Source organism: Caretta caretta, chromosome 11 (assembly GCF_965140235.1).
Source record: "Caretta caretta isolate rCarCar2 chromosome 11, rCarCar1.hap1, whole genome shotgun sequence".
NCBI classification, from domain to species: Eukaryota; Metazoa; Chordata; order Testudines; family Cheloniidae; genus Caretta; species Caretta caretta.
The window spans coordinates 65,075,797-65,099,352 of NC_134216.1; the positions used below are offsets into that span (position 1 = coordinate 65,075,797).

General features: G+C 39.9%; 1 protein-coding gene across 31 annotated transcripts in view; it reads left to right on the plus strand.

The window, feature by feature from the left end:
• The window catches only part of MAP2 (microtubule associated protein 2), a 346,697-nt gene that overhangs the window by 270,059 nt on the left and 53,082 nt on the right, over nt 1-23,556 (plus strand). For 12 of the 31 annotated variants that reach the window (XM_048868503.2, XM_048868498.2, XM_048868513.2 and 9 more), the window contains 3 exons: nt 7,118-7,231; nt 8,950-9,027; nt 21,634-21,879. In XM_048868503.2, the coding sequence (XP_048724460.1) occupies nt 7,118-7,231; nt 8,950-9,027; nt 21,634-21,879 (438 nt within the window). The remainder of the gene's footprint in view (nt 1-7,117; nt 7,232-8,949; nt 9,028-21,633; nt 21,880-23,556) is intronic. The other 19 variants (XM_048868520.2, XM_048868523.2, XM_048868521.2 and 16 more) reach the window with 7 other exon arrangements.

Genomic DNA, 23,556 nt, shown 5'->3' on the forward strand with positions numbered 1-23,556 from the left:
TGCTGCTGCTATGATCAGGCAAAGGTGTCCCCTCTGGTGATTGTAACCACTTACTCAACCAGGGTGCAACCCTCTTCAGCAGCTTTCCTAGCACAGGTGCCTATCCAGGACCTCTATAAGGCGGCCACCTGGTCATCCATCCACATGTTTACGTCCCATTACGTACTTACCCAGCAGTCATGGGACAATGCTGGCTTTGGTAGAGCAGTACTGCAAGTCGCTAGACTGTGAACTCCGCACCCACCTCCGAGGATACTGCTTGTGAGTCACCTAGAATGGAATCGACATGAGCAAGCACTGAAAGAAGAAAAAACGGTTACCTACCTTTTTATCACTGTTGTTCTTTGAGATGTGTTGCTCATGTCCATTCCATTACCCGCCCTCCTGCCTCTCTGTCAGAGTTGCTAGCAAGAAGGAACTGAGAGGGCGTAGGGTCGGCGGTGCCTAACATACCAGCACATGAGCGCGGCACTCAAGGGAGCGCCACAACCGACCCTACGGAAATGCTAAGGCAGAAATCTCTGACGACTGTGCATGTGGGTGCTCACACCCCTAGAATGGAATGAACATGAGCAACACATCATCTCAAAGAACAGTTCCGAAAAGGTAGGTAACCGTTTTTTTCTAGCCCAGCAGCACAGATCCCTGACTCGGTTGAGATTTAGTTTTGTTTTGAATGAATGTAGTGCTCCTGAGACACACCAGCACAGGAGACTGCAGTTCTGTGTTTTCTATCTAGAGAGCAGCTACAACATCAGCAGCAGCAGCCGTGCAGACTTCCTCACGGTGACCTGGCAATATGCGTCAACCTGTATGTGAAGTGACAACTCGGAGGGTGAGAAGGAAGTTCAGTCCTCATGCCTATTAGTTCTTGGCCTCTCTGCTGAGACTGTCAGTTGTCAAGGTGGTTTTTAAAGAGCCATCAAACGGTAATTCATAATGTTGTATATTCACTATTGAGTCCATGATGGAGGGCTATGTATTAACCGATGATACTGAGGTAATGCTATCGCAGTCCCTGTCTTCTGTACCAGCCAGGATCCATTTAGCTGTTTCATCTCTTCCTTAGCTAAATATATTCTGGACCCGATCCTCAGCTGGTGTACACCAGTCTAGCTGCATTGACTTCTTCTCAGTGCTTTTTTCTTTAGTGAGCCCATTGTATCTGTTGACATGTTCTCAACATTCAAACATAGCAAGTCTACAAAGAGAAATTCTTAATCAACATCCCATCAGCATGAGCATCCCTCCCCCTAATAAAAAAAAAAAAAGGGAAATGGCTGATTGAGAGGAAAACATTCTGAAGTGTGTGTGTTTTCACTGTTCCATTCAAGTAAAGTCACACACAAAGCTGAAATCTGTAGTGCCTTCGAGAAACTCATGTTCTGCGTCACTCGGTACCTGTTGCTGTCATTTCAATGTCAAAAAGTAGAGGAAGACAGTGTGTTTCTAGTTAAACAGGTGGGGGAAAAAATCTCTGAAGAAACAAAAGCTCTAACAGAAGCAAAGCTTCCATGATGCCTGGCATCCTGGCGGGAAGTATGGACTCTTCTTTGTTGTTGATATTTATCATTCATCTTCCTTGAACTTCAACCGAACCATAAGGAAACGATGAAGAGCCTCAATAGCTACGCTCCAAGTATCTGACTTACCCACTGGATCTGCTATTTATAGGGTCCATTAGTACAAAAGTGTCTGTCCTTTTCCAGCAGTCATTAACAGCAAAAACACGGTTCCTGTTGAACTGCCTGTACCTCCCATGTCACCAAAAATATCCATCAGTGGAGTGCTGTGAAGTGAACCTTGATAAAATCCTCGGAGGCAATTTATATAGTTTATTTATTTATTTATTTGGGGAAAGTCTGAAATTAAGCTTCCATTATTCAGCAAAGCAGTCTCTCCCTCTCTCTCTCTTTTCGGTATAATGCCTCTGGGAAATGGAATGAGAATAGGAACTGAGATGGTAGGAGCGACCTGCAGGCCTTTGGAGGATCCCTTCACTCTGTTGAGCAAGATTAAATGCAAAGAAGTCTAAATTTAAAGCAAGGAAAGTAACTTTTAATAGGGTTTCAGCTTATATTGCTGGGAACTGTCCTACGCTGGGTGGGAGATGGACAAAGAATGACCTATTAGGTCTTTCCTCTCTCCAACTTCTGTGAGTTGCTGATTATAATCCACAGTGCCGAACGTGTGTTCATCTCACTGTGTACTAGTGTTTGCATCTGAAAAATTAATCTCTTGTGGTCTTTCCTTAAAATGTTATTCTGAAAATTGCTCCTGCTTTCTTCCCTGGTTTCCTAGAGTAAGGCATGCAGCAGCACCCTGAGTTGGTCCTCTGTGCAAACTTTCCCAATACAGGGATTGATTTGAGCCAACAGCACAACTTTGTAAATGACTCCGTGATGTTACTTTCTTCAGCAGGGTAGTAATTACTGAGAATTGCCACTTCATGAAAACTCCTGACAAAGAAGTTTCTTCCTGGGGTAAAACCTGTGAAAGGGTTTTTAAAAAACAATCAAAAGGGCCAGGATTTACTGGTCTGTGTTGATGACGGAGTACATGGCTCTTTTATGCAGGGGAACCCAGGACACTATCCCCCCTCACCCACAGATCCATGGGCATCTGTGAAGCTCCATGCTGCTCTTCACACCCACCAAGTCCCTTGAAGTCTGGCTCTTTATTGGTGTCATTAATTTCCTACCCCAAAAAGGGAGAGGAAATATTACTGTAATATAGAATGGATGTTCCCTGGTCCCTGCATACCCAACCTACCTATACAAAGTATCCCAGAGCCTCAACCATATGGCATTGTGTTGGAGAGGCTACCAGAGGTTGCCAAGAAGCCGATATACCGTGCAGTTGAGCTACTACTCCCCCTTTCCTGTCTTTTCTGTGCAGTTCTTCCACTTTGCACTCTGTACATGCTTCACGATGGAGGGAAACCATGGGCTCCAAATTAACAATCCATATTCTATAGTCAGTGGAAGCAGCTATTTACACTGGTCAACTTTGGAAGATGAGTTGCTATCATAAACACACACACACAATATTGTGTAACATTGGTGAATGGTCAGTATTGCATTGCTATGGTTATGTAAGAGGTTTGGGTGTCAAAATGGGGCTTTGCCTGGTATACTCTGGATGCGTTTGGGGTCTGACGTACTCTTCATTGTCATGTACTGCTGGCTGCAGTCAATAGAACTGTATTATTATCGGTTGCCCTTCTGACTACCAGTCAAGAGGGGAGTAAATTATGTCAGTAATGAAGACCAACAATTGTGAGGGAAATATTCCTTGCCTGCAAGTGTCTTGATACCTCATTATATATGAAATTTCTGCAGTAAAGAAATTAACATTGGCTTTGTCCCTGCATTTTTTAAAACTCAGGTGACTGTGGAAGTCAGGCAGCCATATCTCTAGTTCTCAGAAGAAACTCCGCCTTGTTGAAGGAAAAACAGGGACAAAAAATGATTATTTTAGAAACCTTTTGGAATGTTCATTTGAACTTTAAAGGTGACAATAGGTCAAGTGTAAATCCAATAGCCCGCATTACTTGCCTGTGAAAGCAGTTACTGTAAAGTTATGTGCAGGGCATTGACTTAAATATACGCCCTCTCCACCTGTTCACCCATGCTAAAGGAAATGATAACTGATGTGCTGTCATCCTTGCTCTCACTGGATGCTCCATGATGTCATCATTGTTGGACACTGATGGATTGCATTTAATTTGCGATTTTTGTCTCTGTCAACTAAATGTGTAGTAAAGTAATTGGCATCCACAGCAACATTGAATTTTATGGGTGTATAGTGCAAATGCTTGTATTATTAAGGCTCTGAGGGCAAGTCTGGGCCATACATATAGTGGGCCTGAAGCTGCAAGGCGCGGAGTCTGATATGATTTCAGTTGGCTTCAGTGCATGTGAGGGTACTCAGCACCATGTAGAACTGGCCTCAATGTCTGAAAGTAATTCTCACCTGCCGACAGGAATACCTGGGAAATACAGTGACTGTGGCTGTAAATAGAAAGGAATATGGATGTTAATGAGCCAGGGAGTGTAAATAGGTATGCAGATGTGAAACCCACAACTTTTCTCGGAATTTTATTTTATTGATTGATTGTATTTTGGTCACATCTAGAAGCCCCAATCAGGAACCATGACCCCACTCTGCTAGCCACTGTACTAACACAGAACAAAAAGACAGACCCTGTCCCAAATTGTTTACAGTCTAAGTATAAAACAAGAGGAAACAGATGGGGAAGTACAAAGAAACAATGAGACAATAATGGTCAGCACACCAGAAGCCAAACCATTCTCAAGTTTTTTGCAGGCCTCAAGTAGCAAAGTCAAGTTTCAAGGAGGGTTTTGAAGGAAGATAATGTATTAGTTTTGCAGATGTTTACGGGAGCTCCTCCCAAGCATGAGGGGCTGCATGGAAGAAAACATAACGGTTTATTTATTTTGTAAATAGTTCTGCCATTGGATGCATGAACTATCCAATTTGCTATTTCATTAAAGGTCAGATTTTTAAACATATTTAGGCACCTAACTCTCATTTATTTCAGTGAGATTTAGGTACCTAAATACCTTTAAAATCTGGCCCTAGGCACCTAAAACAGCAACTAGGCTGATCTTCCTGGCTATTTCCATATGTAGTTGCATGCCTGATTACATCCCACTGCACCCCAAAGCCAGGTTTGAGATATCCATACTCACAGTCAGTAGTATTAACTCCATAGATAGTCCCATTGACTTCAGTAGGACTTCACGTGGAGTAAGGTGCTATTCACTGTGTGTAAGAGTTATCATAAGACGGCCTTTAACAAATCCTTTGCAAATTTAGGCCTGAATCGTACAGCTGCATTTGCAGGTGCCATTTCAGTGTTGCGCCGTTAGCCTAGGAAGTATTATAAAATCTTCATGCATATTAGCACTAAATTAATTAATAGGCAGCAGATTTAAAACAAACAAAAGGAAGTATTTATTCACACAATGCACAGTCAACCTGTGGAACTCTTTGCCAGAGGATGTTGTGAAGGCCAAGACTATAACAGGGTTCAAAAAAGAACTAGATAAATTCATGGAGGATAGGTCTATCAATGGCTATTAGCCAGGATTGGCGTCATAGAATTGGAAGGGACCTTAGGAGGTCATCTAGTCCAACCCCCTGCTCAAAACAGGACCAATCCCCAATTTTTGCCCCAGATCCCTAAATGGCCCCCTCAAGGATTGAACTCACAACCCTGGGTTTAGCAGGCCAATGCTCAAACCACTGAGCTATCCCTCCCCCAAGTCTGTCTCTAGCCTGTTTGCCAGAAGCTGGGAATGAATGGCAGGGGGTGGATCACTTGATGATTACCTGTTCCGTTCATTCCCTCTGGGGCACCTGGCATTGGCCACTGTCGGAAGACAGGATACTGGGCTAGATGGAGCTTTGGTCTGACCCAGTATGGCCATTCTTATGTTCTTAGGTAAATTCATTGGGTAATAGTATACCGTCCTCCAGGCCACATTTTTACCAGATGTAGAAGTCTCATGCAGTCCATCTAAAGGCACTAAGTCACGAATGGGAGAGGTTTTTGCATGTATTAAAGTGACTTGAGTGTGGTATTTTCAAAGCTGCATGAGAATTTGTAGGCCCAGTTCCTCTTCAGTTGAATAGGAATTGGGCACCCAAATCCCCGAGGCGGCTTGAAAATCCCATCCTCAATAACTAAAAGGAAAAAACAAATGTCCATGCTGTACTGCACTGAACAGATTTCTTCACCATTTCCTTGTTGCTGTGTTGTACAAAGCAACAGATGCTGTGCTTGAAAAGTACCCAACTAATTTATCTTCAGTGATCTTCGTCCTGTGATAGCATCGGTCATTCAACCAAAGCAAATGTGCCTTAGGTGTAACCATATGGGCGCTCATAGTGGAATAAGGATCTGATCCAAAGCCCTTTGAAGTGGAAAGACTTGACTTCACTGGGCTTTGGATCAGTCCCTAAATCAGGGTCATGTTGGCCACATTGAAGAGATGGGTGTAGGGAACATTTCCAGCCCGTGTAAGGACCAGGAACAATTGCATTCCTAGCACTAAGGAGAGCACGGTGACTCCTCACTCCCTATTCCCCCCAGGGCCAGACAGCATTCCAAAGGGGATGGGGAGAAGTTGGGTCATGTCTCCACCTCAGAACCCCTCCACACGAGTCCACATAGCATGCAGCATCTCATCAAGTGGTGCAGCAGCAGCTCTGCTCCTCCGGGGGCAGAATAGGCCCTTACTTTCGGCTGAGCTTCGATGGCCCCTCTGAGTGGTCAGGAGGCAAAGTCTGAACCTCAAACACATAGCTGTGAACCTCCGTCATCCCAGACAGTGGTATCAAGTGGAATACATTTTCATGCTCTCAGATCTGCAATTCAAATGTAAAGTGGCCTGTATGATGCAGCCCTGAAAAAGGTGAGGCAGATAAATTGTACGTTATAATGTTGTCAAAATGTCATTGGCCCTTCTTTCTTAAGTCCCTCATCAGCATACCCTTCAGTGTTTTCAGGTGCAGTGCCCTGAATGCATACTAACTGTATGCTGATGAACAAAAACTACAATCCAAAGCACTTGTAAAAATACAGATAACTCAATATATTAGATGCCAGAAAATCCAGCTCTGGGCTTGTCATCCTGGCCATGTTTGGAAAATGCCAGGGTCACAAAATTGCACATAAAAAAAAAATCCTAGGCAGTTAATAAATTCTCACTTTAAAATCCTGCAATTACTGCATATATCTCCCATACCGAAAATGAGAAGCAGTGATTAATAGTAATGTCTTATGCTGTTCTCGCTCCAAGGAATAAGATTCAAAATTTCTTTTACATTTATAGATTCAGGGACAGATTTTCAACACCCAGCAGTTCCCTCTGAGAAGAATAGGAGTACTGGGGCTTGAGATCTTTTGCAAATCTGATCCTTTAATTTCATTTGTAATGATTTCTCTAAATATTTTAAAGAAAATAATTTTTTAAAAAATCTGAATGAGTCTGACTCTGAAAGTTTTAGCCAGACTCAATTTGGTTTTTAAAAAAATCTCTCTTATTAACGCAACTTTTTTGTTTTGTTAATTTTGCTACGATCACAGAGGAAGTGTCTGCAAGGATAGTCCAAGTAGTAACAGCTGAAGCTGTAGCAGTCCTGAAAGGTGAACAGGAAAAAGAAGCCCAGCACAAAGATCAGCCTGGACCATTACCTTTAGGTAAAACAAGGCATTTACAAGAGTGGTGAAGGTATCTCTGTGTGTGCAGATGTAATATATAAATAAGATATTATATAAGATATAAATAGAATTATTAATATCAGGTCACAATATATAATGTATGTCGATGACATAGGTGGTGCTGATATTCATGGATAAACTGTAGAACCCTGGGATAAATTCTGTAACCAGGTAATAAATAAAATGTCTCATTTCCCCAATTTATCATGCACCTTTGACTGCCTTGCTGACCCTCTCCTCACTAGTCCATCTCCCACCAGGTCTGCATTACATTCTCTGAGCAACTTCAACCATTATTATTATTATTGTGTTTATTATGAACTGAGGTGCAATTTTGCCTGAAAGTCTCTAATTCAGCAGAAACACTTAGCACACGCTTGCCTTTAAGCATGTGCTTATGTTCTGTCGAGTTCTATGGAATTTAAGTGCACACTGAACTCCTTTGCTGAGTTGGGCCTAAGTGAGGTCAGAACTAAGCCCACATCCTGGATGCTGAGACATTCTTCAACGAACTCTGAGAAACAGCGTATGTGTTTGCAATGAGTTCTGTTACAGTGCCTATAGGTACGAAAGTACATCTGTGAGTTATTAAAATGTGGTTGTATGATCTGCATTGGGATCAAAAAGCCAGTCTCAAGAGGAAGTCTTCGAGGCACTAGATCTGGTCCAATATCCATCGAAGTCAATGAAAGTCTTTCCATTGATTTCATTGGTCTGGGGATCACGCCCTAAATCATAAATTGAGACCTAGTTGCTTGCTGGAATCATTTGCAGCCCACGAAATACTGTGGCATAAATTTAAAAAGCTTGATAGATCCCAGTACTAACTCTGAAGAAATATCAAAACTATTTCTCTGAAATCAGATGGAGAATCTGAGTATACTTAAGAGATACCTTGTTTAGGGCCTAATCTTCCTGCTACTGAAACCATTGATAAAACTTCCTCTGACTTCAGTGGGAGCATAAGACCCTTAATTGGGAATTAATCTAAAACCCTAGAAGATTAGGCTTCTATACGGCGCCTTCCTCTGATGAAATACCATGATCAGATGGCTGACAGAAGTTCCCCATTGACTTGTTTTCCTTCCTTGGTGATGTTTCCAGCTGGTACCTTTCATACTTTGACAAGGAACATTTGCATATATTATGTAGCTAGCCCTGAACCCAGCAGAAACAAAAAATATCCAGGTCATAATAATGTAAGAACACAGCAAAGTGCTATTTGTCCAGCTACCCAAAGGTAAACTAAGCATGGGATTGGGTGCCTTTTTCTCACTTTTCCAGATGATTGAATTGAATCTTTAAAATCTCCCTGATTTAAATATGTTGCCATCATAGGTTTGTGAATGAAGCTTTCTCAAAATCATGAATGAACAATAGTATTGATCTGGCTACTAGATGGGACACAAACACAAAGGACTGATAATTTTTTTTATTTGATTTTGTTTCATTTTATTGTACCCTGGGACCAGACTCTGGAACGTAAGGCAGGGCACCTGAAAGTAAATGTTTTCCTTTCATTATAGGTTTAGAATAATACATTGGAAAAGGGATTATACCTGAAAATCCATTAGGCACAACCTCCACTGACGTATTCTCCAAAAAGGCCATAATTGCAGCTTGTACTCAGCATCTAATGGTTTCACGGGAATTAATTGCTGTATCTCATTTTCTCACTTGCATTGTTCAATCTCTAGCAGTGGAAGAATCAGCTAATCTGCCTCCTTCCCCGCCTCCATCACCCGCCTCAGAACAGACTGGAGCACTGGCAGAAGGTAAGGGTCCACTGGACATTTCAGAGTATGTCTATCAAGCAAGGGAACAAATGCTCATACGAAGAGGTGGGGGAAATAGTAAATGGAAATACTTCCTGCCAGCTTCAGCTTAAAGAGTAAGCATTCTCCAGCAATGAAGTGCCATCTGCAAACTGACCATAATACACAAATGAGTTATATGCATTTGTATTCAGAACTAAGCACATGGATAATTGGAAGTAAGTAAAAATAAATACACACACACATATATATGTGAAAAATAATCATTAATAGATATTAGAAGCCAAGATGTCTAAATATTGAGACTTCCCAAGTATAGGCCTAGAACTTGGTGTTAAATATTGATTACTATAGTCTGTTAAGATGCATTTACTTGGAAATTAACCAGCACTAATGTTGTCTCACAGTCCAAGTCCATGCAAGCAAGGAGATTCAGAGTTAGATTATTCCTTCTGCTTTCCATCTTTAATTCACATTTCTGTGCCTTGGTGTATATGGGGATTCTGTACAAGGATGCCAAAGTGAAATTCTAGTCTTAAAGCAAATTATACTCTCTGATCCACACAGTAGTACTCAACCTCAGTAACCCAATAATGTCTGCATTCGGCTGTCCCTGAAGCCACAATTCAGAAAGCATGTAATCATGTCCTTAACTTTAAGCATGTGCTAAAACCCCATTGAAGTCACATGCCTAACATTAAGCCCGCGGTTATGTGTTCTGATGAATAGAGGTAGACTGCTGAATCAGGGCCTGGGTGTCTGAGTCTCCCATTAACATCGACAGAGGAAGAACAGAATATTACTGATGAGCCCTACCATATGGATCTGAGAGAAGAATTTGGCCCTAAGAATTCCCTTGTCTTTGTGAGCTAAATCAGACAGTTGACATTATCATTTTATTATGAATATAGTTTTTATATGTCACCTTCCTTCTTGTTTTTTAAAAATATATCTTGAAAATTAATGTGTCATAGAAATAAGCTATTACTGTCTGTTGAGTACACACTGTGTGTGATTTATCCTGCACTAGTGTTGGAAATGTGTATTTTTTTATGTGATGTCCCAATATGTGCTAGTTCTCAGTTTGCCATGACGTTCTGCAGTGAGACACTTTTTTTTACACCTGAACTCCATGCGTTTTGGTCAGTCCATCTCCTGTATACATTGACAAACGTCACATCCTTGGGTACTTTGTATTGAAAATACTTACTTGGCATGTGCAGTAACCAATATGCAAACTTTGATTTCTTGGTCATTGTTATTGTAACATTCACATTCCTGTTGTTGAGCAAATATTACTCAAAGGTAATGGTAATCAAATAAAACCACTCAGGAAAAAAAAAGGAAACCAGTACTACACTGGCAAAGATTTTTAGGATTGCTAGGGTCATTTTGATTATTTCACTGCTCTTTTTGTGCTGATTTATTTGATTACCTTACTGTTCAGGGTGTGCTTTTTGATTTTTGGTAACAGAATGAAGGGGTTGTTGATCTGCTTGAGAACAGTTTTAAGATCCCTCCTTTACCTTGGATTTGCATTAGCTTTGCACACTGTTTTCACTAACCGTATTATTGCTTATTACTTTGTGGGTTTTATACAGTAACAACATTGATTAATTGACAGAATGTTATAGGTTAATCACTTGCCAAATGACTTTTAAATGGAAGCCATTTTGTTAGTTGTATCAATGCCAAGAAGTGACAGAACAGTAGACATCTCTTTGACCTAATAGACTGAGCAGTTCCCAGCTCTGCAAATGACTCAGAAAGTCACTTAACTTCTTTGTTTCTTTTTCCTCTTACATAAAGATGAGACAATAATGCTTGCTTGCCTACCTCACAGGGGTGTTGTGAGGAATACGGAGTCAATGATTGTAGAATGGTTGGAAGATGTAATGTATTATATACTTGCTAAGTCTGTTAGTTTTTACAGAATTCATGTTTTTTTGCTTTAAAGGTTGGTTTTAAAAAAATGTTTCTATGATAAACTTTTCTACTAACTTTCAGTTTGAGAGCAAACGTCATTGGACTTGTTTATAACCTCCTGAAAATACAGGTTTATAAGGGAAACATTGACAGAGCTCCTGTACTGTAGGTCCTTAGTCATTGATGGCCTAAGAGTCCCAAAGTGCTGTAAGCTCCTCTTTTATGTTTGGCTCGTGGGGGTATTTCATATTAGAGTTAGGTGAAAAAAACAAAGGAAATGTTTGTAAAAATTGTCACCAAAAATGTGGTCTAGTTTTTCATCGAAATTTGAAGTTTCAAACAGCTTTAGTTAATATTGTCTTGTGCTTCTTTCGGTGAATTAGGCCTTGATTCAGCAAATCCCTTATTCACCTGATCAAGGCCTTACAGCTGGAAGCTATATTGAACTTTTGTTGCTGGGAGTCAGGATTGCCTGATAATATTAACTGCTAATAAGCCAAATCCTGCACTTATTAGTCAGGCAAAGCGCCTATTGACTTTAGTGGGAACTTTGTGTGAGTAAAGACTGCAGGATTTGACCCAGTGTGTACAATACCCATTTAAACCCTCAGCCCCTCATGCTACTCAGTTGTCTGTGTGTACCTTTTTGTGTCTGTCTGTATGCTCTGTGGAATGCAGTGGTGTTTACAGAATTTAATCCACTTCTGAAGTTGTTGAACAAAACAGGTAAACCCATCTGGTAGTTCTGTGTATATATACACCTTAGTTTTCCTTGTTGTTGTTGTTTTCCTCTTGAATGTTTTGCCAGTGATGTTGTCAGTGCCTTGTATTGCTTTGAAACTGTAAGAGATTTCCTTCAGTCATACCAGGCTGGAAATCACTGTGTTGTAGACATGACAAAGGTAGATGTGGCCAGCCATGCAGCAAACACAAATTTAAAAAAAAAAAAAGAAGAAGAAGAAGGAAAGAGAAAGGGAGAGAGATTTCTGGGTCAAATACATTTCAGGAGAGAAAAGAGTCAGTGAATGTAGGTTTGATTCTTTCATTCAGCCACAGACAAACATTCAGATGAGCAGGTCTCTTTGCAGTGCTGCTGGAGGTAAGATAATGAATTTGCTCTTATTGAAATTATTTTGGTGATTGCAAATATTGTAATGTGATTTTTTTTTCCCCCCCGGAGTTGAAATTTTCCCAAGTGCTGCCTAATCGTTTTATCAAATGGATCTGGACAAACAGTGCTGCTGCTGCTTTGTATTCCCAACATGGCAGTTTCAGGGCTCTGATCTTTGTAAGATTGGTCCCTAATTCCCTTGCCCTGTGTAAAAAATGAATCTAAATGCCTTTGGTAAACTAGCTTACATTTTAAAGTATGTATTTTGGGATAAGCTTTTTTAAACCAAGTAAGTATATTTTACAAATTGAAAGGAACCAAGTGCTATAAACAGAGATTATTTCCAGTTAAAAATGACTTTTTAAAAGGTATTTTCAAAAGATACCCAGAAGCTAAAACTGAATTAGCCTTTGTGTAAACATTTTTTATCATAAACTTTAAAATACATTATCTTTTTGCCTGAGCATTAAGGCAAAAAGGAATTGTTTAGAAGGGACTAAAATAATAAAGATTACATTTTTGTTATAGAAATAAAAAGAGGCGAATAAATCATATTAGCATTTAAAGACATTATTTCCCTTCTTAAAAAAATCGTATCCTAAATTATGTTATGACTAAACAATACAGATCTACCAAAAAACAAAAACTAAAAAACAAAAGCAACAATGTAAAACATGACAGACCTTAATAAAACAGTAGCAACAAAATAATACATATAAGCCAGGACAGATAATCTGTTGCCTCCTCCAGTTCCATTAATATTTCAGACAGACTCCAAGTAGGGCCTGTATTTTCTTGGCTATAACCAGTTAACAACTTATAAAGTAAGTGTTCTCTGACTTCTTAATTCTTAACAGACAGACTGTCACCTGGACCATTCCCACCCACACTAATCTTTGGTCATGCAGGCCATTTCCCTTCCCATTCATGATTAGGTAACATCCCCATATGGTAACAACAGCGATTGCTTACATAGAAAAATAATATTAGGAAAGTGTTTGGTAAGGGGATTTTCAGCAGTGCTCAGCATTGACCTAACTGCTTCCATGAGAATTTTACCAATGACTTCAGTGGGAAGTTTGACTCATGGCTGAGCATTTTTGACAAACTCACTTTTAATGTATTTTTGATGCCTTTTCAAGCATTTTAGCCATTGGGTACAAGGAGGAGGAGTCACCACCATGTGACCAGCCAGCTTACTTTGGACTACCAGGAAGTGCTCTGTGTACCACCTGTGATACATGAATCATTGTTTGAGAACCTCTGCCATAAAGACTTATGGCTGGTATTGTCAAAGTTAGGCAATCATCTTCCATCGAAATTCAATGTGAGTTGGGTACCTAACATCCCAGCCTATAATCTAAAATCACATAACTAACATGCTCAGATTTAGCAATGTCAGTCACTTCCCTCTATCTGTTTCTTATCACTAAAATGTAATCTCTTTTCCACCTTCTCATAATCTATCTTGTGACTCAGGAGAAAGTAATAGCAAAACATTATCTGAATATTTTACTGATGGTATTTGTCACTGAAAAATACTTCAATAAATATTACTGAAATATAGATGCAAATCTCTGGCAATTTGACATTTCCTCTATTTGGCTCTATGCCCTTTATCAAGTTGGCTGGTTTGAACATCATCAATTGTTACAGCAGTGAAATTCTGGTTAACTTGCATAATAACCTATGAGTTTTTTTGTTATACCCAAGCAGGTCCCAATTCAGGAAAGCACTTAAGCATTCACTTAAATCTGTATCTGTTAAGATAAGAAAAGCAGTTAAGCACATGCTTAACTTTAGCTTGACTTCAATTCAAACTTAAGCACGTGCTTAACTACATTTCTGAATAATGATGCTTTCTTGAATTGAGACTTTAATCAATATAATCAAATGAACTGGAAATACAAAGTGAATTAACTGGCTTAGTAGTTAAATGAATATACACATCACAATTCCCTGGTTAGTGTTGATTAGCAGCATCCCCTTCCATCATGCAAATAAGCCTTTGTAAAGACATCAAACATATTTCTTCTTTATTTCATTTGAATGGTACAGAAACCTAGAATCATCATTCGCTCCCATCGTACTGGCAGCTTAGATTTTAGCTCCTTTTACTTACTGCTATCTGTATATCCTCTTTTGAAGTTACCGTGGCACAGAGTTAACATCACCAGTTCAGAAAGTAGTTTTCCAAGCAAGTAGCACTGCCCACCATCACAGCTGCTGTTTTGATTTTTTGAAGCAATGTTTCTTTGGAAAGTTGCTTTTCCTAAAGGTAGTTGAGATTTTTTCTTCAAGGCGGTGGGCAGTTTTAAAAAAGAGCCGCCTTTAAAGTCAGATAGGCATCTTGCACTATATTCATCCTGGGTGTAACTCAGTAGACTTACAGCATAAGTGAATTTGGCCCACCTGAATGTAACCTGCCAGTGCGTTAAGTCATAGATACTTGCAGAGTCTTACGGCATTTGGCATATTCAGAGTAATTTATTAGTAGGAAATAAATTTAGAAGAATCAGCAGCAAAATAATCCTAAATATTTTACCCTGCTGTTGGTTTTTAACTCTCTGGTAACCTATATGCCCTGATGAAAGAATGTGTGTTAAACTGGACCACTTAAAGTGAACTCTGTGGGATACAGATAGATATAGTCACCTCAATAGAGACTCCGCAGGATGCAAATAACCAGACGTTATTGGGGACAGTTATATAATACAGTATGCCACAGAATCTTAACCCTGGATAATCTTGCTTTCAAATGCAAAATACTGCAGATTGGAACTAATGGTATTGTGATCAATTAATAGTTTGTCCTCCCATTGTGAATGAATAAGCATGAATGGGTCCACATGCTGCATTCTTCCTGGGGGAAGAATGGGAGGGGATAGCTCAGTAGTTTGAGCGTTGGCCTGCTAAACCCAGGGTTGTGAGTTCAATCTTTGAGGGGGCCATTTAGGGACCTGGGGCAAAAATTGGGGATTGGTCCTGCTTTGAGCAGGGGGTTGGACTAGATGACCTCCTGAGGTCCCTTCCAACCCTGGTATTCTATGATTCTAATAAATATCATTCTATCGCAAGTCAGTTGCTACCACTTTGCTGCAGAAAGCAAAAAGTTCCTCGCTGAAAATAACAGCAGTTGGATTCTCATGGTGTCCTGTAAAATTAATCCTGCATTTGAATGCATTGTTTAGTGCCTAAAATGTTTACTAGAATAGAGATTCTTCGCCTGCACTAAGTTAGGCATTTTACGTTTCAAAAATATGTGCTTGGAAAATTAATATAGATGTTTCTGGAAAATATAAGTTTCTGGAGACAAGAAAAGACATTGGAGACCTTGCTCAGAATCTAAATCCCCAATCCTGCCAGTGCTTAAGCCGGTAAGTAAGTATCTGGAGAATTAGAGCCTATGATTCGAAGTGAAGTGCAGGTGGCATGACAAAGTTCTTATATGTAAAGTTTTTTTCTATTCTGTTCATACATGTATCTGCAAAAATATTCAAGAATTTTAAATACAGGTCACCGTTATTAGCCAGATTGAAATCTACAAATGAGCTAAGGGTCTTAAGCCAAATGACTGACTAGGATCCTAAAGCCTCAAGAAGATTTATTTAAAACTTCCTAGTACTTGCCACGAAAAGGCCGTGAGCAATTATAAATGGAAACCGCCACATTTTATTATTATGACCAGGATGATGCTACTAATAATCCCTCCCACATATATATATATGGAAGAACTAGGTAATAATAATAATTTCCTGTTTTAAAATGTGTGTGTATCTATATGCATGTATATATGTACATACACACATACAAAGTATCTTTTTATCTTTTTTAGTATGAAGAAAACATATCAGCCCTCTCTAAAAAACACCAGAACATTAGCCTGGCATTATCTTCAGAGGTTTCTCTTTGTCCACACCATAATATGCAATGATATTTCTTCCCCAATGTTCCCCTTATGCGATGGTAGTGGCATATCATACACTGAGGTAGTAGCTGCAACTCCAAGTCATATGCTTTTGATGGCATGTGATGATTTGATGAGCAATACACATTTCATAAATAAACAAGTGTAACCTCCCCATTACGAAAAGAAAAGGAGTACTTGTGGCACCTTAGAGACTAAAAAATTTATTTGAGCATAAGCTTTCGTGGGCTACAGCTCACTTCATTGGATGCATTCAGTGCATTACAGAATACTTGTTTTAAGAGTCACTGGAGAGGTACAATTAATGACAAAACAGGTTCTCTCTGTTCTTTATTGACTATAGTCTTTGAATGAGATTACCTCTGAAATGCTGTGTGATAAATCAACCATATGATGAATAAGTGAGATTTGAATGACCTTGAAAAATGGAGTAACAGAGGTAGGATGGAATTTACCAGTGCCAAATGCAAGATCAGGCATTTAGGGACTAACAACAAAATTTTTTACTATAATCTGGGAATTTATCAGCTGGAAGTCACAGAGGAGGAGAAAGACCTGGGTGTATTGGCTGATCACAAGATGACTATGAGCCCCCAAATGGATGCAGCCGTGAAAAAGATTATTGCAATCCTAAAATGCATCAGGAGAGTATTTCCAGTGGAGATAGGGAAGTATTATTACTATTTTACAAAGCACTGGTTAGACCGCCTCCAGAATACTGTGTGCAATTCTGGTCTCCCATGTTTAAGAAAGATGAATTCAAACTGGAACAGATGTAGAGAAGGGCTACTAGGATGAATAGAGGACTGGAGACCCTAAAAGAAACTGCTGAAAAGCAGCTGTACGTGGGAGGATTTTAGCGCAGAAATGATAGCCACCAGCTTAAAACAACTTTCTTTCTTTAGGTTAAAGTGTCATTCATGGATGTGTAGCTGAAAGGAGTTGCAGAGGGTTAAAAAACAAAAAACAGCGTCTGCCAAAGTACAGTAAATTGATTTTTTTTTAAATGAAAATAGCTTTTTAGATTTTATACTTTCAAAAGTTTCAGCTATTTTTGAAGGGATTATACAACTCAGTCCTGGGATGCACCAGGGCTACCTTCTACCCTCTAGCTATGTTTGTAACCTCCATTGACTTCAATACGAGTTGTGAATTTTGGATTGAGTGCAGCATATTGCCCTTCTATAACTGAGTGATTTTGAATTTCTTGATATGTTTGATGCTTGGGTACTGTTATTATAGGCACTAAGAGAGACAGGAAATAAATACATAAACAATACCTTAAATAAATCTAAACCTCATGTCTTCCATTGCTTAGCATGGCTGGTTTCATCCACTCCATGGTATGACATAGTACAGTGGTTTTCAACCTGTGATCCACAGACTGCTGGGGGCTCACAGACAATGTCCAAGATTTCCAAAGGGGTCCGCACCTCCATTCAATTTTTTTAAGGGTCCTCAGATGAAAAAAGGTTAAAAACCACTGACATAGCAGCTTGATGTGTCTGTGCATGTGTCCATCCTGTCTTGTCTTATCTTTGTCTGTCCAGTTCTCCCTGCAGTTTCTTCCTGTGTGTGTCTGTTTGTAGATGAAGGGGCTGAGGAAAAGGTGGGACCTCTACACAGCAGCCCATGCTATAGGTCCGCTGCCAGCAGGGAGAGGCGTAAACACCTAGCACCCTCCATTTCAGTGTCTGTGCCTGTTGATGACCCGTGCAATTCAGACGAGGAGTACTATGAGCACCCTTTGTTCAGCTCAGAGTGGACTGATTCTAATACACTCCCCAGTGCTACAGCGCAGAGGGCAGAGGCCTTGTTAGGCCGCAATGAAGGTGAACCAGGCATGGTCCCTCTTTGTTCTTCCTCCTTTCCATCCTGCTACATGATATTCATCACATTATTGTGCCTCAAGTAACTTGTTTCTGTGGGAGAGAGCCTTTTGGATATTTTTTTTTCACATGGAGGTGACGTCTCTCTGGAACCCACACACCCCAAGGGGAGGCTTCAGCATTAGAGGCAAATGCAGCACTGCTATAAATGGACCCAAGTCCATGGTGGCCAACAGAGATGCAGCCACTTTCACAGGAGTTGAATTTAGTCCATAATTTGTAGTAAAATGGCCTTGATTATTGCAGTGAAAGGAGCAGCTAATTTTAAAAAAGTATAAATTGTTCCTTCTCCTTTTGTGAGAGGATCACTACCAGAGAAAGTGTGGAAAGTAGGCTATCATTTGATACCTGAGTTAAGCCAGTTGTTAATGCTACCGAAAAAAACAACACCCATCCACTGGGACAGCAGTAGAAAATGACTGATCACCTTTGATTCATCAGGTAGGGCAAAGGAGGCCAGATTCATCCTTAGTGTACCTCCATTGACTTCACAGGGATTAACTTGACCTACGGTGTCTTTACCAATATTCCACGTGTCCAGCTGACAATGTGTTTATCTGGTCATCAACAAGATGGCATGTAAGATAGACATTTACGAAAGTTCGTTGCAATCATTCTGTATCCCATCTCTTATTAGGTTGAGCCCCTCACTGAGTAAAATTAGCTGTATTATTTTATCAAGAGGGTTGAAGAAGGGTGGAATTAATTTTTTGGAGTTAGTTCCTACTCCAGATAGTGAAAAGGGTGTTGGCTTCTTAGCCAAGACCAAATAGACAATGTCACACTCAACACTGTTGTGCTAAATTAGCCTGGGACTTAAACTGAATCTGAAGAATGGTGACATTCTGCAGAGGTTTAAGTCACAGAAGAATAGCCCTGAATATCTGTAATTGTTCAGTGAAACATATGAGAAGAACTGAGGAGATCATGTCAGTGACGACCTTACCACATCGGAGAATTTAGCTTGATATTGAAAAGTGTATTGAATATTATAATATTATTGGATCAGATAGGCAAATCTATTTCCTAGAAAGGGGGGAAATTAATAGAAAAGTCAAGTGTTTTAATATATTTTTAGGTGGAACTAGTACTTGACTTTTGTGTGTGTGTGGTTATTTACATCTGAAAATACAGATGCTTGTCCATTCAAGTAGAACATCTTTTTTTCTGCAGATATAGACACACCCAGTAGTGCAGCTATATTAAGATTGTATAAATGTTTCCATTATAAACCTCATGTTTTGGAGATTGTAACCCAGTAGTAAAATTTTGCTCCGTAGTAAAGCAAAAATCTGTGGTCTTGGTGGAGTAGGAGTTTTTTCCCCAATGTAAAAACATATGAGAAGATATTTCATGTAACTTTTGTTTTGGTAGTGTTTCTTTTTTAATTGTGTACTCAAAATAATATTGATATGATGGGCTGTAATAATACTGAAAGAGCCATTATGATCTATAATATTGACAGTTATTTATAACGTTTAGCTAATTATACTTTCTTTGGACCAAATTGTTCACTTTGTTCCACCTATTCTGCAGCCATGTTATTTGTGTGATAGCAATGAAGTTACGTTACATAAAAATGAGGTTGAGAATTGGATCCTTTGCATTTTTGATCTAAAAATTTAAAAAGAGAGATAAATGCAAAAGAAAACAAAGCAAAAAAAAGTTTAGTAAAGTATTTTAGCAAGGAAATAAAGATTTTGTAGTTGAACACTGTCATTAACTTGCCCTTATTGTGCCAATATATTACACTTTTATGTTAGATAACACACACCTATGCTTAAAGATCCCTGCAACACCTCGACACCATGATCTGGTGAAAGACACAGTTACAGTTAAAAGAAAAGGAGTACTTGTGGCACCTTAGAGACTAACCAATTTATTTGAGCATAAGCGTTCATGAGCTACAGCTCACTTCATCGGATGCATACCGTGGAAAGTGTAGAAGATCTTATTATATACACACAAAGCATGAAAAAATACCTCCTCCCACCCCACTCTCCTAGGCTATTATCATACACATTGTAAGGAGGGTGATCACTTTAGATAAGCTATTACCAGCAGGAGAGTGGGGTGGGAGGAGGTATTTTTTCATGCTTTGTGTGTATATAATAAGATCTTCTACACTTTCCACGGTATGCATCCGATGAAGTGAGCTGTAGCTCACGAAAGCTTATGCTCAAATGAATTGGTTAGTCTCTAAGGTGCCACAAGTACTCCTTTTCTTTTTGCGAATACAGACTAACACGGCTGTTACTCTGAAACCTGACAGTTACAGTTCTAATTCTGAATCTTCTGACTTCTGTTAATTTGAGATGAATTACCTATCTAATTTCATTTTTATATTTTAATTAATAATACTGTATTTTGGATAACTATTTTCTCCTCACAGGCTAATGAACACATTCTTTCTTGTGATTTATAAAGGCATAAAATTTAGTTCTTTTTCCCAAACCAGCCTCAGGAGAAAAATCACTTCTTTACAGAGAGGTTTAGCATCAGTAAAATAGGGCCAGATACAATCATTGTTGTTCAGGTTCAATAGCACCTTACTTCAACCTGACTCAGTGAGGGACTTAAACGTGGGCCTAACTTTAAGGCACACAAGTACTCCTGTTGACTTCAATGGGACTACTAAGCATGTGCTTAAGAAACTTGCCGAACTGAGGCCTGAATAATCCCAGTTGCTATCATTGGGAGTACTCATGGGTAAGGTCAAGATTTTGGTACAGGGATTTGTATTAAAATTCACGGGCAGGATGTGGGCAATAAACAATAAATCACGGAAGCCCCGGGCCCCGACACCCGAGGCTGACAGCTGTTGCCCCAGTGCTGTGGGGGGCTGACAGCTGTTGCCCTGCTGCTGAGCGGGGCTGATTGCCCAAGCCCCGCTGCTCCAGGAGGGCTGACTGCCCGAGCTGCGGCCCACTGCTGTGGAGGGCTGACTGCCTGAGCAGGGGGCTGAAGCTGAAGGCAGAATTTACAGAGGTCTGGTAAGTCACAGAATCCGTGACTTCAGTGGCAAAATCATATCCTTTTATCATGGGGTAAGGTACTATTCAACCTGAGTATGAATGCCAGAGTCTGGCCCATAATGAACAGTTCATTAATCATTCTTCAGCCTTCTTCTGCTGTGGCAAGAGAAGAACCAAAAATATGCTTAATATTAATATAATTATATTAGCACCACACCAAATTGGGTGCCTTGTAGTAGGTTAACTTACTAGGCAGTTAGTGCTCAATTTCCTCAAAGTCAGTGAGAGGAGTTACTTCCTGCATTGGAGAAAACAGCACATTTATCAAAAATTTCAATGCACTTTGTGAGTACGTGGATTCATCAGACTTTTCACGGCCATCTATCACCCAGCACCATCTCCATTTCCAATGAGTATTCAGGATGTCTGATCTACAGTCATTTCCGTGTTGGAAGGGCAGGTCTGTAAAACACTTTCAGCTCTCATTTTACAACCTAAACATGCTTCTCAAGGAGGCAAACAATACTGTTATGCCTTACGCATTGCCATGCAAAACGCAATTTGGCAACCAGAAAATAATACATCCTTTTTCGTTCTAAGGCAAACTCACTCTCCTCCCCCTCCCCCCTTCCCCCAGCACTTGAAATGGGATGGAAGCTGACACGGCCTTGAGGTTGGCTATCTAGCCCACCTATAGAGCTGAAAGTGTTACTGTAAGAACAGTCCTACTGAACTTTGTACTTTGTGTTGATGTCACCTCCTTTTCCATCCCCCAAGAAGAAGAAACAGTAGAGAGTCGAATGGCTGAGGAAGAGAAACCAGCAGCTCTTCCTGGAAAGGAGCTGGGGAAAGACAGTGGGCCTGCTGAGCCTTCAGAGCAGACAGCGGGCCGGCTGGATTCTGGTTCGGAGGCCAAAGTGTATCATGAAGACAGTGTGCCAAGCATGGCACCCAGCGGGAAGAGCATAACAGTTATCGAGGAGGTGCCACTGAAGGCAAAAATACCTTCCTTGGCTGAGGAAGGTGTGTCCTCCTTCGGATTGCATGTGTTTGCTGCAAATGAGTTCTTCTCCTGCTTTCTCCAGTGCTTTCCACGGCTGCTCCATTTCCTCCTCTTCTCGTTTATTATTATTATTGTTCTTGTTATTATGCTTGACGAGTATGTATGGGGTAACCCGATTTGCATAGATGCTGTATAACAAATGGTTTCCCACCACTGTCGCTGATTCCTGATTTTATTTTTTTATTTTTACTTTGCCACGATACAATGTGCTTTGCAGCTAAGCTGATACCGCCACGTCAGCCTTTCCCCCCCATCTCAGATGTGTTTGCCAGTCACATTGCTAATCTGTGTATGTACATTTTTTTCTTTTTGGTGCAGAGATCCATCTGGTTTTCTTTTATAAAAAAAAGAAGAAGAAGAAGAAAAAGGGGGAGATTTATTGACTTAGAATATGACATAAAGAGGCTTAAACTGTAGAAATATTTTTGCTTGCTGTGTGCAGTATTATTATTTATTTATGCTTCCGTGCATTCTGGTTTCATTTCCGTAAGGCTATTGCTTCTTATGTCATATCCTCGCCATTCATTGCAATCAGCTCCCCCCCCTTCCCTTCCCGCCTTGACCGTCGCCAAAACTTTGAGTTTTCATTTATTTTAGGCTTATTACAAGTTTATGGCCCAACCGGCTCAGGTACAATTCCCATCGATCCCAGTGGGATTTTTGCCTTTGTAATGAAGTGTGGAATTGGGCACTTAGGGTAAAACCCTAAAATGCTTTGGCAAAACTATCGATAATTTTGATCAAACTGAAATCAATAGTTTTGCTTGAGTAAGAAGTAAGTCTTCAGGTTTTGTCCTTTTGACAGTATTTCTCATCAGTTGTTTCAGGGGGAAGCATAGACTGCATTAAGAAAAGGAGGACTTGTGGTACCTTAGAGACTAACAAATTTATTTGAGCGTAAGCTTTCGTGAGCTACAGCTCACTTCATCGGATAAATCCTACATTGCGTATGAGGTGGTGATGAGCCATACGCTTCCTAATTAAGAGATTTTGGGTGTTGGAGGCTTGTGTTTACAAAAAAGCTTGTCCCAGTAATTTTATTTGGCCCAGTTGAGCCAAGTGAAATTCCTTTGGTATTGTGTCTGCTAATATCATGTAGTGTGTGCATCAGCATTACCAGCAGAGGTACAGTGCTATAGGTGAAGAAAGTCTCAGTGAAACCACAGTGAAATCAGCTAATGGGCATTGCTTTTGCACATTATATGTGTGGCAAATAATCACCACCGTCACCAAAACACCACAAAAACTTTAAAAATAGAGAGGAGGAAGAAGTATGACAGTTGTGGATGTTTTTACTTGCTACCTACAATGTTTAGAAGGGTGGTTAATATTTTAAGCTAAAGATAACCTATCTAAATATTTTATATAATGATGAACACATTAATTCAAATTGCTTTAAAAATAATAAAGGGCCCAGACCTTTGTGCCATAGTCACATGGTTTCATTGGCTTCAACTGGAGAACTTCTGTGAGTAAGGAGATCCATATTTGTTTGCCCGAGATTTGTTGCAGCACATTCTGGAAACATGCATAATTTTATAGACTAGACAATGTTATAACACATTCTGGCATAGATTTCATTATCCTTGTCTCATAATGCACTAGGGAAAGATCAATCTATTGACTACTAATAAATC